This window comes from Rosa chinensis, chromosome 6, assembly GCF_002994745.2.
Source record: "Rosa chinensis cultivar Old Blush chromosome 6, RchiOBHm-V2, whole genome shotgun sequence".
NCBI lineage: Eukaryota > Viridiplantae > Streptophyta > Magnoliopsida > Rosales > Rosaceae > Rosa > Rosa chinensis.
In genome coordinates, this window is record NC_037093.1 from 12,520,797 (window position 1) to 12,539,476 (window position 18,680).

At 35.2% G+C, this 18,680-nt stretch overlaps 1 protein-coding gene and 1 long non-coding RNA gene across 2 annotated transcripts in view; one reads left to right on the forward strand and one right to left on the reverse strand.

The window, feature by feature from the left end:
* Positions 1-243: 243 nt before the first annotated feature.
* Positions 244-18,680, reverse strand: part of LOC112169838 (alpha-amylase) — a 50,306-nt gene continuing 31,869 nt past the window's right edge. The window contains exons 2-5 of the mRNA XM_024306900.2: positions 2,505-2,640; positions 2,281-2,410; positions 782-1,584; positions 244-629 (exon numbers count right to left, since the gene is read on the reverse strand). Coding sequence (XP_024162668.1) covers positions 375-629; positions 782-1,584; positions 2,281-2,410; positions 2,505-2,591 — 1,275 coding nt within the window. The 5' untranslated portion in view covers positions 2,592-2,640 and the 3' untranslated portion in view covers positions 244-374. The remainder of the gene's footprint in view (positions 630-781; positions 1,585-2,280; positions 2,411-2,504; positions 2,641-18,680) is intronic.
* On the forward strand, positions 13,051-14,096 carry LOC112169842. The gene is made up of 2 exons (XR_002924921.2): positions 13,051-13,098; positions 13,896-14,096. It is a non-coding gene; the product is annotated as an uncharacterized LOC112169842 (long non-coding RNA).

Sequence of the window (18,680 nt, forward strand, 5' to 3'; positions counted from 1 at the left end):
AGTTAAAGCAGTTCTTAAGAGATTGTCCTGTGTTCCACTAGTAGTCAACTTGGTAGTTGATATTCAACTTGGTAAGCCAATTAGGAAGAGCAAATTTTCCCAAGAGATTATTTTCATTTCTTTTCTGGATTTGGTTTTTTACGATCATCCCCGATGAGTTGATATCTTCTGATGTATTACAAATTGTTCAAATTCTTCAGTTAATGAACCCGGATTGAACCTAATATAAGAAACACGGTAATATAATGTAAAATTTAGCTGTGGCTATGATAAAGACTAATTTATTCTAAACTGAAACCCGAGGCTCCAATAAGGCTATAGGCTTGCTTTACCTTTGCATTACTTTATTAATTCATTGCTTACAAACAGGATCTTCATGCTGTTTTCTCCCAAACACAATAGTCCTTTCCAGAAGTTGCAATTTTGAATGTTCGAGGTACAAGGTTCCCAACCTCATATCTTGGACCAATCTTCATTATGATTTTGTCATCTATGGAAGCTACATAGAGATCTGGATCAGCTGCTAGGATATGCACCACACTGTCGGGCTTGATCCCTTTCCTGGACCTAATCGCAGTGAGTTTTGAGATCTCCTCTTTCAATCCCCAGTCAAAGAAATGATCATAGAACTGTTGCAAGATGTACAAAAAATTATTAGAATAATGGACCACAAGTGATAAACTATGAACACGCACTTTCACCTGAGCAATAGCAACCTGATCTTATGACTATGTCACTTTAGTTTGTGAGAAGACGAATTAAGATAAAAAAAAGGACTTACTATCGATGGGATCCCTGGATGAGTAAGAATGTAAGCGTATCCCTGAATGACTTTATCTGATGGAAATGGCCACAACTTTTGTGTGGAACCTGTATCATGATTGTCTATGAAAGTCACACTATTGCGTGGCGATATTCCAATCAATCCAGGAGGCCCTCCATTTGAGTCCTTCAACCTCCCCAGTCCACCTTGGACGGCAGCTTGAAGTATCCCTTTAGTTGTAAAATCAAATGCGGTAACCTCTCCTCCAGCATTCCCTATCCATCCAGCAAGCTCTTTGCGATGGCTGTCCTGGTTGTACTTGGGTTTTCCATCACTTTCATAAGCAAGGGAATTCCATAACTCTCCTACTGAGAAACTAGGCTTTGTGTTTGCTACATACAACTTGGTGAACTCTGGAGCATATCCCCTGACAAAATCAAATCTCCATCCGCTGAACCCAATTTCGGTCTTCAACCAATTCATCCAGTCCGAGAGCTCATTCTGGACCCTTGTGTTTTTGTGATCAATGTCAGGAGCACCACCAAAGTCAGCTCCAGTGTCAGGGTTGCCCTTGCCATCAGAATATTTTGTGTCGTCGCTGCAAATAAGAGACGGGCCCCAATCAAGGCGATCATCGGGCGTTCCTCCTTCAAAAATGCACCATATTCCTCTCTCATCTTGCTTCTCTGCACATCTGTGGTTTATAACAATATCTGCTATGCTCTGTATCCCCTTGTCATGGTAGGTTTTTACCAGTGCCTTTAATTCGTCTTGGCTTCCATATTTTGATGCGAGATCATAGAGCCTACCAGGCATGTATCCTTCAAAAAAAAATTAATAGTTCCGCTAATTGTATCAACATACACCAAAAATAAGGAGATATTTACAAGTCCACTTGAAAGGAAAAATAGCAAACCGGTTTGGTTAACGATTTGAATGCAAAAACTGTTTTCCGATTACAATGTTAGTCAGTGCTATGAACTTCTTAAGTTAAACTTTTTTGTTACTTTGACACAGAGATTCTAGCAATTGCTAAATGACGCAGGGTGTTAAGACACGTGGACTAGATTAAAATGGCGAATTCAAGATACAGGTATCAAAAATGCAATTGTCCCTACTGGTTGATGTATATACTTAATTACCAATTTTAAAGAAACATCATATAAACTATATATGGTGTAGGTATCTAGATGGCTCACAGATGAAATCTGCAACATGCAGTTCTTAAAATTGGAAAACTTGAAAAGGATGTTTCGGAAGTTTCCGAAGAGAGGCCTGTTTTCCAACTAGTTTCTCAATCATGTTATTACAAAACTACTATCAAACCAAACTTGCATCATTATTTAAATCCTATACAAGAGTCAAAATTTTACAATATAGACTCTAGTAGTGGACGTTGTGTACTAGTTCTGATCAGATCATCATTTTGCTCAGCAAGCTTAACCAAATTCTGGCTTGAGAACGGTAACAAATCATGTACAAAATACAGTTTTGGGAAAGTAACAAAATATATATACCTTCATCTGAAATAGCATGAGAAGGTGGTGGAAGCCAAACGTGTGTAATTCCTGAAGAAGCTAGTTCAGCTGCAGACTGCTTCAAGATGTTGTACCATCCTCCCTTCTTTGCTGATTCCCAATTGAACCCCTGAGATCACCAACCAAAAAATAAAATAGAAAGGTTAACACAGAGAGAGAGAGACAGAGAGAGAGAGAGAGAGATGTGCTTCTTTGATCAGTACCTGAAATAGGATTTGGGAAGCAGTGAAGTTGGGTATGAAAATAATAGAGAGTAGGAAACAGAGGAGGGAAACTTCTAGTGAATTCATGTCTCTCCTGCTTTGGGATGAAGCAAACCTCTCGTGTTGAGCTTATTCTGTTCCCGTTTTCATCATTGTCTGGCAACTAATCACACCTGCGATTCGAGGAGTAATGAAAAATCCCATTTGCGTCAATCATGCAGGCACCTCTAATTTCCAAGGATAAGTTTTCCGCACCTCTAATTTCCAAGGGTATGTTTTCCAGCCACCATTACGCTCATTTTTCCAGTCAAGTTTTGGTGAAAGTCTTCGTCTTTTTGTTAATTGCCAAAAAAAAAAAAAAAGGGACTTACAGTAAACGCTACGAAAAACTTGACACTGTTTTCATCTGCGAAAAGAGAGTTATATGTACCTCTCTCTTCTTTTACCTTAAGCTTTTGACTCAACATTGTAAATTTATTGGCTTTGTGCTCCTTTAACCGTTGATTATGCTCCTTTGAAAACTGGACACGTTTTGAAATTTAGCCATGGAAACAGGATAACGTACCCAATGATATATACCAACTAGTAGCAATATAGGAAGAGTCTATATTTAGGAATTTTCATGGCTACATTTCGGAAGAGTCTAAAGTTAATTAACACGTTATACTGTTTAGGAATTTTCATACATGCAACAACTAATTTATTACATTTTTCATATAAAAGATCATGATATTGACATGTGTTAACTAGGGCTGCACACGGATTGGGTTGGTTCGGTTTTGACTCTAAACCGTCTCTATACTAAAGTGAGCTGTTTAAGCATTTTGGACAACCGATCATTAAAAAAAAAAACCTTAACCCGATCCAATCCAATCCAATTAAAGATGGTTTGGTTCGGTCGGTTAGGCGGTTTTAACCTATATTATATTAACATACTATTTATGAAAAAAAAATGTCTAGTTAAATTCAATCTAAATAATAAAAATTATATTAAATAAGCATAATCTAAATTTAAAATACAATAATGAAATCCAAAAATAATATTCAAAAACCAAAATCTAGAATAGATTCAGAGTGATTGAATTATTTGATGGCTTAGCTATAAATACTAGTTTAATATGGTCGTTGTAAGAGATTGAGATATGTGATATGTGATATGAGAGGATCAAATTAATCGTAGCGATTATATATTAGATTTCTAGGTCTTTGGGCATTGGATTCGATACGGTAGTATATCATTTGAGAATAAAGTTATAATCGGATATTTAGAACTTACTTACAACGACTGGACAAATGAATATATATATATATATATATATATTTATATTTAACACTTTTTCTTATTATATTTCAAACATATCGGTCGGTTCGGGTTCCGCGGTTTAAGCAAAAGAGAAACCAAACCAACTCAATTCATAAATGGTTTGGTTCGGTATTGAACCGGCTTTCAATTTTTAAAGTTTAAAAAACCTTAACCAAACCATATTTACCGGTCGGTTTTGACCGGTTTGGCCGGTTTGTACCATGTTTTGCACACCCCTAGTGTTAACATTACGATCTTCGTAATTTTATCTAAAATGTTAGATAAAATTACATAGATAATAATTGTCAGATTGAATAATGTTCCAAGTGATCTGGTTCGTTCAAAGTTGTCGGTGGTATTGTGAACAATAAAAGAATTGGTGACTCATAATTTGTCTAAAAAAAAATCTCGATGCCTTTTTTTTTAACCTAAAATACTTAACCACTTTGTCAGTAGGTTGTTTAAAATGTTCGTCATTACTATTTATATCTCTCACGAAAAAAATGCTAGAGTTACTCTCTCTGAGAGAGAGGTTGCAGTTGTTGCTTTCTGACGACGGCTTTGCGAAATTGGCTCAGGGAGATGGGGTTTCTATTTTCTCTGGCCATCACGAGGGTGGTGGCGGTGGATCTTGTCATCAGTGGTGCCTTACATCGAAAAGTTCTGCTTTCTTATCTCTTCTATTTCATTTGCTTGGTCTACAATCTGGTTCTCCAAATGTGGCTTATGGAATCTGACTCATCTTTGTTATTATTTAGTAAATTGTCACTGGTTTCCATTAGTAGAAGATATCAGTTACCATTTTCCAGCAAACCATGTTGTTATCTTATTTTGGTTGTATGAATTCTTGATATCTAAGCTACAGAATTATTAAACCATACCTAACAAATCAATATAGATGGGTCCTACTATACCTTTTTATGTATGTGGAGAGCAGCTTTCTTCTAAATTAAGGTTAAATCCTTTGTCTGACATTTCCATTGGCCTTATTGTGCAGGCCAAATAAAGGAGGTACTTCTAAGTTAGAGTGAAAGATCAGTTGATTAATTGAATTAAGAAGAAAGGGTTCTAGATTCTGGACTGTATTCTGGTCACTGAGTTTGCAAAATCTCCTACTCCTTGCTGCAGGTAAATTTATCTCAGTTTAGTTACTTTTGTTTAGTTTTCTGATCATTTTTGTTTATTGTTCATTTCCCTCCTCTTTTTCTGTTAAGCTTTGATGAATACTAACATTGAATAGAGTCCAGAAATATACTTCATTTCAAATTCATGTAAAATAACCATATACATGCTCACAACATATGCACACAATCATAAAAGGGATTAAGGCTTACCTTCAGCAATTACTGGCATGGATTCCATCTTATGCAACTGCAAACACGAACACTGAATATAGCCTTCTGTTACTTACCAACTTGCTTCTCAATGGACAGAACAATATGCAAAACGTCGGTAGTAATCAGGGACCAATTCATCTGTATATATAGGTGACTTAAACCTCAAGAAGCTTCCCATTAAAGCTATCCATATCGGTTTAGGTTTCCTAGTTAGATTCTTAATGTATCACAACTTGTAGCCTTCCTTGTAGACTAAGCAATAGATTACTATCCTTAATGAATTGATACACTATTCATTAAGTCACTAGTATTGATTTACTGTTTGTATCCATGTTAAACTAGGATTGATATTAAGCTAATCATCAATTACTTTATGATGATATGTGTTATGTCCATATTTGATCTTACAATCTCCCCTTTGGACTCACACATATCATGCTCGATGATTTGCACCAGAGAACATCAAAACCTACTTAACTTACTGAAGTGCGCGCCAGATAACAAACTTAAATCGAAAATCCATTCCAACATGGTCAGATCACAGTTACTTATGCAGAGCAAGAAACAGTATACATTTTAACAAAAATGCAGAGTTTCAAAACCACAAACACAAGCTCCTGCAATCCACATATGTCAAACCAGAAGTGATACAATATATGTTAATGTGTATCAACAAGTAAACATATATTAGGTCCTACTTTATGTTTCTAAAACCAAAAACTCAAGCAAATTTACTGAACACTGATGGCTTAAAGATATTGCTTGAACCTTAACATCATGCTTCACATGATTTAAGCCATCTGATAGCAAGTATAACTTTAAACACAAAATCGATAATTTTCAGAACATTCAACAAAAACTGCAGTAATAACCAAAATCTGAAAATACCTCAAAATTTATTAATAATAAAATCTGTCATTACAAACAAGTTGTGATAAACAAAATAAAAGATCACAACTAAAACACAAGAACTCAAAAAACCTTAGAATTTTAAATGCTCCAACTGGACTAACTCTCTACTGAACCTAAGCATCTATATTAGCTAAAATTCCAATGCTTGCTGTATGTTTCTGGAATGCTGCTACTGACAATGCCTTGGTGAAAGGATCTGCTAGCTGTGAATTTGTGTCAATACTCAAAACAGCTATTTCACCATGCTTTACTCTTTCTCTAACACTGTAATACTTTAGATCAATATGCTTGGAATTATTTGACCTTTTACTGTTCTTGCTAAAGAAAACTGCAGCCTCATTGTCACAATAAATCGCAAGTGTTCCAGCCACAATGTGACTCAATACTTTGGTCTGCATGAGAAAATTCCTAATCCAAAGTCCTTCACACACAGTTTCATATACTGCAATAAATTCAGCTTGCATAGTAGAAGTTGAAACAAGTGTTTGTTTCATGGTTTTCCAAGCAATAGCACCTCCTGCAAGCATGAACACATATCCACAAGTCGACTTCTTGGAGTCTGGATAATTCCCTGCAAAATCCGAGTCTGAGAATCCTATGAGTTTCAGATCCTCCACTTGCCTATAAACTAGCATATGGCTTTTAGTTCTCTGCAGGTATCTCAACACTTTCTTCCCAGCTACCCAATGTTCATGGCCTGGATTAGATTGGAATCTTGACAAAATCCGTACTGCAAAAGACAAGTCTGGCCTAGTGCAGACTTGCGCATACATGAGACTTCCTACAAGTCTGGCATAAGGCTTTGACTCCATATTTTCCTTTTCAACATTACTATTGGGACTTTGCTTCTTGGTTAACTTATCTCCTTTGGACATGGGAACTTCTCCAGCTGCACACTTCTCCATACCAAACCTCTTTAAAACTTTGGTAATATAATTGTGTTGAGACAAACCAAGTAGTCTCTGTGCCCTATCTCTTTTAATCTCAATACCTAGTACATAGGATGCTTCTCCTAAGTCTTTCATGTCAAAATTCATTGACAGAAAACTCTTAGTATCTTTAAGCAATTTAATGTTACTGCTAGCCAAAAGTATATCATCCACATAGAGTACCAGAAAAATAAAATTGTTCCCAACAGTCTTCAAATAAACACACTCATCAACAAGATTTTCTGTAAATCCAAAAGTAGAAATCACAGAATCAAATTTCTTGTACCACTGTCTAGAAGCTTGTTTTAGGCCATAAATTGATTTTCTTAACTTACACACTAAGTTTTCACTTCCAGCTTGTACAAACCCTTCTGGCTGCCTCATATAAATCACTTCATCTAGTTCGCCATTCAAGAAAGCTGTTTTAACATCCATCTGGTGCAGCTCCATATCAAAATGAGCCACTAAAGCCATGATTATCCTAAACGAGTCTTTTGTAGAAACTGGAGAAAAAGTCTCAGTAAAGTCAATGCCCTCCTTCTGTGTAAAACCCTTGGCAACTAATCTTGCTTTATGTCTCTCTACATTGCCATTTGCATCTCTTTTGGTTTTGAAAACCCATTTACAACCTATAGGCTTCTGGTTGGGGTCAGGTTCAACTAATTCCCAAACTGCATTTTGACTCATGGAATTAATTTCTGCTTCCATTGCTAGCTGCCATTGATGAGATTCACTACTTTCAATGGCCTGATTAAATGTAGTTGGATCATTGTCCTCTGCACAGTCCATTTCAATTTCTGCTTCTTGTAGATAAACAATGTAGTCACTCTCTTCCCCCCCATAAGTTGGTTTTCTTGCTCTCTGTGATCTTCTAGGTTGAGCTACTGGAGGATTTTGAGGTTCAGTTACTTGACCAGTTACGTGGTCAGTTACTTGGTCAGTGACATGGGCAGTGACTTGACCAGGTACAGTTACTTGGGTAGTTACATGGTCAGTGACATGGGCAGTGACATGGGCAGTGACATGGGCAGTGACTTGATCAGGTACAGTTACATGGTCAGTGACTTGGTCAGTTACTCGACCAGGGACAGTTACTTGGTCAGTGACATGGTCAGTCACTTGACCAGTTACTCGACCAGGGACAGTTACTTGGTCAGTGACATAGTCAGTTACGTGACCAGTGACATGATCAGTTACATCTTGTTCTAAAGGCAATGCTACACTTAAATTCTCATCTGACACAATTTCCTCAAAAACTGAGGTTAAATCCTCAAGGTTTGTATTGTGAACTTTTTCACTTAGAAACTTTACTTGATGTGTTTCAAAAATTCTAGGTGAATGATGAGCAGAATATAACTTATAGCCTTTAGATTTATCTGGATAACCTACAAAATAGCAACTAACAGTTTTGGGGTCAAGTTTATTCAAGCTTGGATTATAAATCCTAGCTTCTGCATGACATCCCCAAACATGACAGTGATGAAGACTAGGTTTCCTGCCACACCAAAGCTCAAAAGCAGTATTTTCTATGGCTTTGCTAGGTGTTCTGTTGCAAATATAATTTGCAGTTTTTAAAGCCTCACCCCACAGAAATTTAGGCAAACCAGTTGTACACATCATGCATCTAACCATGTTCAAAAGAGTCCTATTCTTTCTCTCTGCAACACCATTCTGTTGTGGATTATAGGGTGTTGTGTATTGAGCTTTAATTCCATTGTCTTGCAAAAACAAGGCAAATGGACCCTTTTGTTGGCCGGATTCAGTGTACTTTCCATAGAACTCTCCCCCTCTATCTGACCTTACTGTTTTGATTTTCTTTTCTAGTTGATTTTCTACCTCAGACTTAAAGATTTGAAAGGCTTTCAATGCTTGTGCCTTTTCTGAAAGTAGATAAATATAACTGTATCTAGAAAAGTCATCAATGAATATGATAAAATACACATTCCCACAGATAGTTTGATGCCTAAATGGTCCACATATATCAGTGTGTATGAGTTCTAATAAATTTTGGCTTCTATATGCAGTCTTCTTTCTAGTATTAGTTATTTTTCCCTTAAAGCATTCAACACAGTCTGTTAGATCAGAAAAATCAAGTTCATTTAGGATGTTGTTTTTCACCAAAATTTTCAGTCTCTCTTTTGAAACATGGCCGAGTCTTCTATGCCATAAAAATGCAGACTTTTCATTTAGTTTGGTTCTTTTAACACCTGTTAAAGTGCTAGTACTGTTTGTGTTATCTTCAACAAGTAAAATTTCTTGTTGAGCCATTGAACAACTTAACTGTAAATAATCATTCGAGATAACACCAGAACCAATTTGAACAGAATTTTTAGAAATAAGAATTCCATTACTATCAATAACAAGTCTACAACCAGATTTTACTAAAAGAGAAACTGAAACCAAATTCCTTCTCATGGAAGGTACATAAAAAACATTATCCAAAACTAACAATTTTCCTAATCCTAGATCGAGCTTTAAGGTTCCAATAGCCTTGACTGCCACTCTCATGCCATTGCCTACACACAGGTTCACTTCATCACTTTTTGGGATTCTGCTCCTTATGAATCCCTGCAAAGAATTAGTAATATGAATAGGTGAGCCTGAATCTATCCACCAAGACTGTGGTTCAATATTTATAAGATTAATTTCTAAAGAAAAAACTGTATTAGAAAAAATCTTACCCTTTTTGGCTAACCAATTTTTATAGCCAGTGCAGTCCTTTTTCATGTGTCCTACTCTTTTGCAAAAGTAGCACTTGAACCTAAATGGCCTGTTTTCCTTGGCCACTGCAGCTGTTGAACTCTTAGTTATGGCTTTGGTAGGCTTGAGCTTATTCTGGGGCTTTTTCTTCTTAGGCTTCTCTATGAGATTTATGGCTGTAGCAGGTTCTTTTTCTTCCTTGATCCTAGCTTCCTCATCAACACAGATGGATATAAGTTCATCTAAAGTCCAGTTTCCCTTTTGAGAGTTGTAACTGGTCCTAAGATGACTAAAACTGTTAGGCAAGGAATGAAGTGCATAATGCACTACCTGCTCATCCCTAACGCCCATCAAGAGCTCCCTGAGTCTGCCATTTATATTGATCATCTTCATAATATGTTCTCTAACTCCCCCTGAACCCATGTACTTCAAATCATGAAACTCCTTGGTTAGTCTAGCTGCTTCTGCCTTTTCACTTTCTTTAAACTTAGCACCTATGAGTTCCAGAAAATCTGATGCTAGCTCAGGTTCTTCTATACTTCCCCTGACAGTCTTGGACATAGAGGTACGAATGAGATTCTTAGCCATTCTATTGGATCTATGCCACTTCTTGTAAAGGTCAGTTTCTTTCTTGGTGCTCTTTTCATTCAACTCTATAGGCTTATCCTCAGTAAAGCAATAGTCTATATTCTCATGCATTCCCATATAGTTTTCTACAGAATCTAGCCAAGCTCTATAGTTGGTTCCAGTTAGCATCAAGACACTGTTCAAGTTCATGTAAGAGTTACCTAAGGAGCAAAACAAAAATTCGTGTGAGTTCTCAATTTGTAAAGAAAATAACTTTAAGTTTTCTGTGTTTTATTTAGCTTTAAGCAACCAAAACAAGAACATACAGAAAACCTAAACAATCCATACTTGCATTCATATCAGTCCATAACCAAAAATAATGTTAAGCAACACTTTTGAGCAGAAGCATAACATCCTGGAGTTCTTTATCAATATACCATGTTCAATGAAAACAAGTTATCCAAAGAAATTTATCCACATCTTTAGACAGAAGCAAAATTTCTAAGTATCCGTATTTATTTTCATCAAGCACGCATATTGCTGTTTTGTATTCTAAAACCATACTTGACCACTTCTTTGGAAGATAAAACTGAGGCATAGTTTTAAAACACAAAACACAATTTCAGTTTTGTTATTCGATCAGTTACTTGATTAGTTACCTGACCAGTTACTTGGTCAGTGACCTGGCCAGTTACATGGTCAGTGACCTGGCCAGTTACATGGTCAGTGACCTGGCCAGTTACATGGTCAGTGACCTGACCAGTTACATGGTCAGTGACCTGACCAGTTACTTGGTCAGTGACCCGACCAGTTACATGGTCAGTGACCTGACTAGTTGGTCAGTTACCTGATCATCGTTTTCTGCCAACATCAATGAAGAATGCTTTGTGCATCATAATCACTTATGCCAACAGAAAACCACAAAACCCATGAGCTTTTAACTTTATATTCTACCCAGATTCATCCTTGTAAGAAAATTAAGCTCTCGTATCTGTCAATTTTAATAATGTGTAAACAAAATCTGGGAGATTTTTGTTCTTCATGCAATTTTTACACAATCACAGATACAATACCATATCATCAATTAATTCATCATGCATATTCAAGCACAATCAAAATTGTTTCGATTCCAAGAAACCACAGAACAATCAAGAAATTGTAAATTTCATCCGGTCACCATTTACTCTAACCTAACGCACGCCGGGAATGCAACTAGTGTTCTTGAGCACAATCAAAATTCAATTATCATGCTATGAATCGAAATCAATTTCACAGAAAAACCTGTTTTTGCTTTTTCCCCAATTTGCTGCTAAAAATCACAGCGGAAGCGTGAACTTGATATTTAACCAGATGCAGCAATTGACTTAAGTAACTTACCTTGATCAGTTACATGACCAGTTACATGGTCAGTTACCTGATCAGTGACTTGGTCCGTAAAGCAAAAACCCTTTTTTATTTTTTATTTTTTATTTTTTGTGTTTGTTTTGCAAAACCCTAAAACGATTTTGATACTTGTGAGCCTATGCTCTGATACCAATTGTAAAATAACCATATACATGCTCACAACATATGCACACAATCATAAAAGGGATTAAGGCTTACCTTCAGCAATTACTGGCATGGATTCCATCTTATGCAACTGCAAACACGAACACTGAATATAGCCTTCTGTTACTTACCAACTTGCTTCTCAATGGACAGAACAATATGCAAAACGTCGGTAGTAATCAGGGACCAATTCATCTGTATATATAGGTGACTTAAACCTCAAGAAGCTTCCCATTAAAGCTATCCATATCGGTTTAGGTTTCCTAGTTAGATTCTTAATGTATCACAACTTGTAGCCTTCCTTGTAGACTAAGCAATAGATTACTATCCTTAATGAATTGATACACTATTCATTAAGTCACTAGTATTGATTTACTGTTTGTATCCATGTTAAACTAGGATTGATATTAAGCTAATCATCAATTACTTTATGATGATATGTGTTATGTCCATATTTGATCTTACAATTCATTGATATCACATAGAGCCTGTGAGATCGCTGGACAGTTAGTTTATTGTTTGAATGCCTTTTTGCCTCAAAATGCGATATCTTCTCAAACTAAGGGGTAGAAAAAAGAGCTGCATTCTTGCCATCGCTGCATTTAGGATTGCAGGACTCTTTGCTTTATGTTAGGATATTTCTGCTCGGGTTTGTGATCACCTTTGAGTTATGTTATCAAGTGTTTTGAACCAAAGAACATGCGCAGATGTAGTTTGCTTAAAATCTAACACTAGAAACTATTGTATTATACTTTGGTTTGCATGATTGTAAACATCATTTGAAGGATTAGACATCTATTAAACAACACCAACAATCTATATTAGTTGCCAGATAAGACTGAAGCATATTTCAAACTCAGAATCTATTAAAGGGCTGCAAGTCTGGTTTTTTTTCCTTCTTTTCAGAGTTATTTACTTTCAATTTGTGAAATTGCATGCTTCTCTTTTTCAATTTCTCCTTCTTATGGAATTAAAAATTCAATATATCTGTTTGAACTTGAGGCAGAATAGGAAGATCATATTACTCTACCAAAACTCACAAACTTTGCCTACTTTTTGTATCTTCTGCTAATGATTATTACTGGGATTTTACTTTGCTTCTTAATGTCATACTAAAAGGTCAATTTAGTACTAAGCTCTTAAAATTTGATTTGAGTATCCCCTATACTACAGTTCATAGTACAAATCAAAAAGAGAAAAAAAGCTAATATGTAACTTATACACTCTTTAATTATTATTTTGTCTCAGGAAGCGTAAACTTCACCAAGAGTGCTGCAACATAGAACGCCAAATTTGAGGTAATCCCTTTTTCTCCATTATCCAATTCATTATTCCAACTAAAGTACTACTCTTTAATTTTACTCTATGTTTTGTTATCTTCAACTTTCGCTGGTTAGGTACCTGCTAATTAAGTATCTTTTCTGTGAACTTTGGACTCCATTTTTTACAAGAAGAAAACATATTAAAGTTACATATCACTGTTAAAATCAGAGGAATTGGAGAACTACATGTGGGATCAGTTAAAAAGTTTCTAAAACTCAATCAACCATCAAAATTATTAGACCTTGGTTGTCTTATTTACACTTTTGTTCAATATTAGTCTTTTTTTTAAAAAAAAACTTTTGTTTAATATCAATGTCCAAAGCAAGTACCAGAGATGACCCGAACAAACAGAGTGCACTAAGTATACCTTGAGACTAATGAACTCAAGGTATTTCTCATTTCTTTTACTTGGGATACTTTCTTCAATTTGCATATGATAATTTTTTTTTTCTATACTTTCTACAGTGCTCATATCCAATTCAATTTCGATGAGTATGATTGAGAACTACTTTTTAAAGTTTTTTGGAGTCTATAAAACAAAAATAAGATGTGATCCATACTTTATTTGATGACCTTGCACGTTGTATATTTTAAAAAGCAATTCAATGATCAGGGTTATGTCAAACTAATAAATGAAAATCCCATTGTCATGGTTACCGCCCCACTTTACTCTTTGCCGAAACTTCTATCACCACATGCTTAGCATTTCCTTAAAGCGCGGGTAATCCAGATCATTTACTAAGTCATTAAATTGTGCAATCTTAATCTGCAGTGGGGTTTTGGGCTGTGGGAGACCGCCAAGAGCATATTGGAGGTATAGGCCGTGCTAGAGATGTGTGTCTCAATTTATATTAGATCTTCTGTAATGTCAAGAAAGTGTTGTGCATGGTTTGTTAATTGAATTGTATAAGAATAAGGATTCTATCCTTGGGTTACTTAAAAATAAATTTTCTTCATCTTCTAAACTTATTCATTTCGAACAGTTCCTATTGTTATTAAGAGTGAGTAGATTAATAAATTGTTATTTATCTACATGAGCATGTTACTAACCGCACCTCACAATGTAGATAAATATTTTCGTTACAATAATTTTTCGTCAATAACAACTTTGCTAGAATGTATTACTATAAACCACTGCAAGTAGCTTAATGGTTCTTGTCTAGTTGGGTGTGCTCCCCAACCTAGGTTGGAATCCCGAAGCTGTCAAAGTGGTCAGGCACTGTGCTGCAATGCACAGTTGGAGCATTTCACATGCGCCGAAGGAGTTTATCTTGGGCCTAGGAAGCCTTTGGGTTCCCCTTGACAAAGTCAAAAAAAGAATGTATTACTATAATTAGATCAATTGACAATAAAACCCCGCGGCATCGCGCGGGCGCTCTTTCTAGTCAATTTGAATTAGATAATTGCTTTACAGTACGATGCCTGGATTTATACAAGAACTATATTCTATCTAAGGTAAGAACTAACTGTTTGATTTACAGAATATATTGAATTGAAAGCAGATACAAGAAACTGATACTCTTTGATTTAGGATCTGCCATTTGATTCACAGAGTGATTGAAGCACTAATCAATGCAATGAAACTGGACTATCTTTCTTGGTTATCAGGAATATGTTATCTCAATCACGGATTTATTTCACTATGATCCGGCCAATGACATATATAAGAAGAAGACCGATCAGAAACCTCTCAAATTTAGGACTCCAGACGCAGTTGCAGCTGCTTCCGTCTTCGTTGCCTGTAGACGTGAAAATAAGCCACTCAGTGTGAAATGTACAATAAAAATTTTATACGACATGATTAGCTTTTTTGGTTTTTTAATATGCATGAGGAAGTAACTAAACTCTATGGATTTCAGGTAGAGATGTGCTGAGCAAATGGGCCTACCAATTCCCAGATCAAAACACTTTATCATCAAATACTAGGAAACTGAGGATCAGCAAATAGAAACTATTCATGCTGCAGAGTTTCTGGTAATCTTGCTCAGCAAACTATCGATTATACTAATCATATCATTTCTATCCCAATACGTTGTATTCTCTGTTTTCTAATGAACTTGGGACTTAATGGTTTCAGACTATTGCAACTTTTAGTTTTTCAATTATACTAATTGATCTTTTGGTTATTGATAATTTGACTTGAGATACCAAAGCATGAAATTGATGTTTTGATGCCTTTTAACTTTCATAATTAAATCTTTATGTGCAGAAAACATTCCAAACTTTGCCAAGATTTGGGAATCTCAGGCAATTGAACTTGGACCTCCTTTCATACCAAAGTAAAAGTGAGGAAGGTAATCTGGTACCTCCTCTTTGACAGACCTGAAGTACTTATGAAATACTTCGGTTTAACTAATTCCTGACAATTCTCAAGTTTGTTTGAGCCAACGAGCCAACTCATTTTCTGCACATATAAAGAAATTTCAATTGTCAACAGACACTAATGTTGCTGTGCTGTAATAGAAATAAAACTTGTTCTTAGCAGAAATGAATGATACAACTATCAGACTTTCTGTAGATCTTATTATACTTTTTTTTTTTTTGTTTTTTTTTTTTTAAGGCATCAAAGAAAAAGATTGATCAATTTGAGCTCCAATGGTATGGCTATTGCATGTTTACAGCTGTAGCATCCTTGCATAAACGAGTTCTATCTTATTACAGTTGCCTTATTATTATCTTCCTGAAAATCTATTGATCTCAAACTGGTTTTCTGTGATTTACAGTCTTTATAAAAAGTTGAAACACTGGATTGTTTCCCCAATCAGTTTTGCTAAGGTGGAAGCTGACAAGCTGTCGTTTTTGTCAATGCTTTTATTAGTTCTGATTATGCTTTTATTAGCAAAACTACATAGTAACTCCCAAAACATTCTGATTTCTGAAAGTAGAAGCCTTGCCTCAGGTGAACCAAGTAATTGTATTAGATTTGTAGAACTAAGCCTCACCTTGGTTAGATTAGTCTGTTATGTTCTCATCAGTTAAATGGGATATTAGGCAGTAGTTTCTTTATCGTTTACTTCTCCGTTCATTTAGCTAAGCAGATAAGATGCAATTGGTAGTAGATATCAGCATAACTATATATGTACGTGTTTCTTCCTCTATGGGTCATTTTTTTTCTAAATTTTTGTTTTTGTTTTTGTTTTTAAAGTAGTTCCCAGACAAAAGTATCCCCTAAGGATTCAAACAATGATAGTTGGAAATGTGGCTATTGGCAGTGAGCATCCCCTAAGGATTCAAACAATGACAACAAATGACACAAAGGATCTATCTGCCACAGTTGAAGAGGTAACTGAAGCTACTTAGTTTTTAGCGAACTCTGTACCTCTATTATATGTGGCATAAAGCCCTTGCTTTCTGTTAGTTGTGTTTCGGTTGAAACAGTTTTCCTATTTGTTGTGGAAATTACAATTCAACTATTGTTTAGTCTTAATCTGTGGTTATTCTGGTTTTCTGCAATCACTTCTTTCTCTATGATAGAATTTTGAAATTTCTTTCATGTGCTCACTTTCAATAATTTGACACAAATTTATGTTTTCTATTCTGTATATTTCAGTCTCTCTACCTTTGTTTTCTTTTTGGCCTGGAAAAAAATGACAAAAATAATGTCCATTTTTGGTAATCTGGAAATATCATGTATATAATCAGTCAATTAAGTATCATACATATAATCAGTCAAATGTATTAGCAATGGCTTCCCTGGTCTTTTGGTCTCTATTCCACTTTTGGTAATCTGGTAGTCTGGAAATATCGTGTATACCCTAAATTGTTGTTTGACTTTTGTGTGCCAAATTTAGTCAAGAATTAAGTCTTTTCTTTGTAGAAGCAATTACAATTGACTATAATTTCTTTCATACAGTGGACGCTTAGAACTACATCAAAATAATTTGGGAAATTCTGTTTCTTTTTTATGATCGTTTTGACTTGGTAATGACTTCTTTAAATAAAATGATAATGAGTATATATCAACGTTCCTTAAATTTTCTTCATTTTACAGAATTCTTTTCTTCCACGTTTGCATTTCATATGAATATGGTGATATGGAATAATTCATACTCCATTTGCTATTGTTTTTTTTTTCTGTAGCTTCTTGGGTGAGAGTCTGTTGTCTTCCATCTTTTGGTTTTCTATTGTAATAGTTTTATTTTGATATGTTTGATTGTAATAGTTTTATTTTTATTTTTATTTATTTATTTATTTATTATTATTATTTTTATTATTTATTTTTTTTAGTGAAGCTTCAGAGAAGTTAGCGAGAAGTTTGTTACAGGAGCTTCTGTTGTTAAGGTAATGTACTTTCTCAAATTGAACTCATTTGTTTGCAATGCTGTATTTAAGTGGCAGCACTTCAGTTTTTTTTTTTTTGGGAAAGGTACCAAATAATATAACAAATCGGAGAGGGTAAAATACGGATTCGGCTCCTCTAAAGTTATTTTTGGTGAAGTTTTGTGAAGTTCGTAAAATCTCAATCGTCCTTGTAATCGCATGGTTCTTATTAAGCCACATCAGTTAAAATATTCTTTTGGTCAATTCCTCAATTGCCTATCTTCCCCTCTTCTTCATCTTCTTCCTTCTTCTCCCTCTTTGTCTTTTTTTTGTCTTTTTTTCACCTCAAATTCACTATTAGTCTTTATCTTCCCCTTCTCAGTTTATGATTCCCTTTACCTAATAGTTCCCATGGCCAAATTGATACAAAACAGAAGAAACTGTCAGATGTAAACATTAATTTAAAAGCATATCAGGAGCGTGTTTTCTTCCCCTCATGAAACGTGGATCACAATCGAGACAAATCTGGGATCAAAACATTCTCCCATATTCCATATGCATATAATTTAAGAGCATCAAACTTGGATTAGATCATCAAAGAGAGAAATAGGGTTACCTAACACCCCTCGGATCCCAACAATTGACATTAAAACCATTGTTAGTCAATGTTTCTGAAGAAGAAAATCCAAGTTCAGAAGTTAATTGGAGATGAATTGAGAAACAAAGAGTTTCTCTTCAGCCTATAACACAAAGTTAACGGCCAAAATTCCCTTTTTTTTTTTGGAATAAATTTGTTTCAATGTTTAAGGAAAAACAAAAATGCTAAGAAAAATGAAATGCCTCACTCTTAAACCATTAGATTACACTTGTGATTGAGATTTTACGAATTTCACAAAACTTCACCAAAAATAACTTTAGAGGAGCTGGATCTGTAAAATACATTCAGTTAATTATGAAAATATTTCAGAAAAAATAGAGACCAACTGGCTAAGTGAAAATGTTGATGTCATGTCCACATTAAGTAAACTTCTATCGAAAAGCTTATGTGAATACTATGCTGGTATAGTTTCCATTGTCACTAACTTTAGTTTCTGATGTTGTTACTCATCTATCAAAATAAATTAAATGAGTTGGTGAACAACACCAAAGTAGTAATTGATGGTAACCTGATCACAAGCAGGGGACTTGATACTGTTGCAGAATTGCATTCGCTATTGGCAATTGCATGATTTCAGCAGTGTCTTTATCAATACCTTAGCTTCTTCAATATATTGGTCACTGCTTCCCTACTACTTAG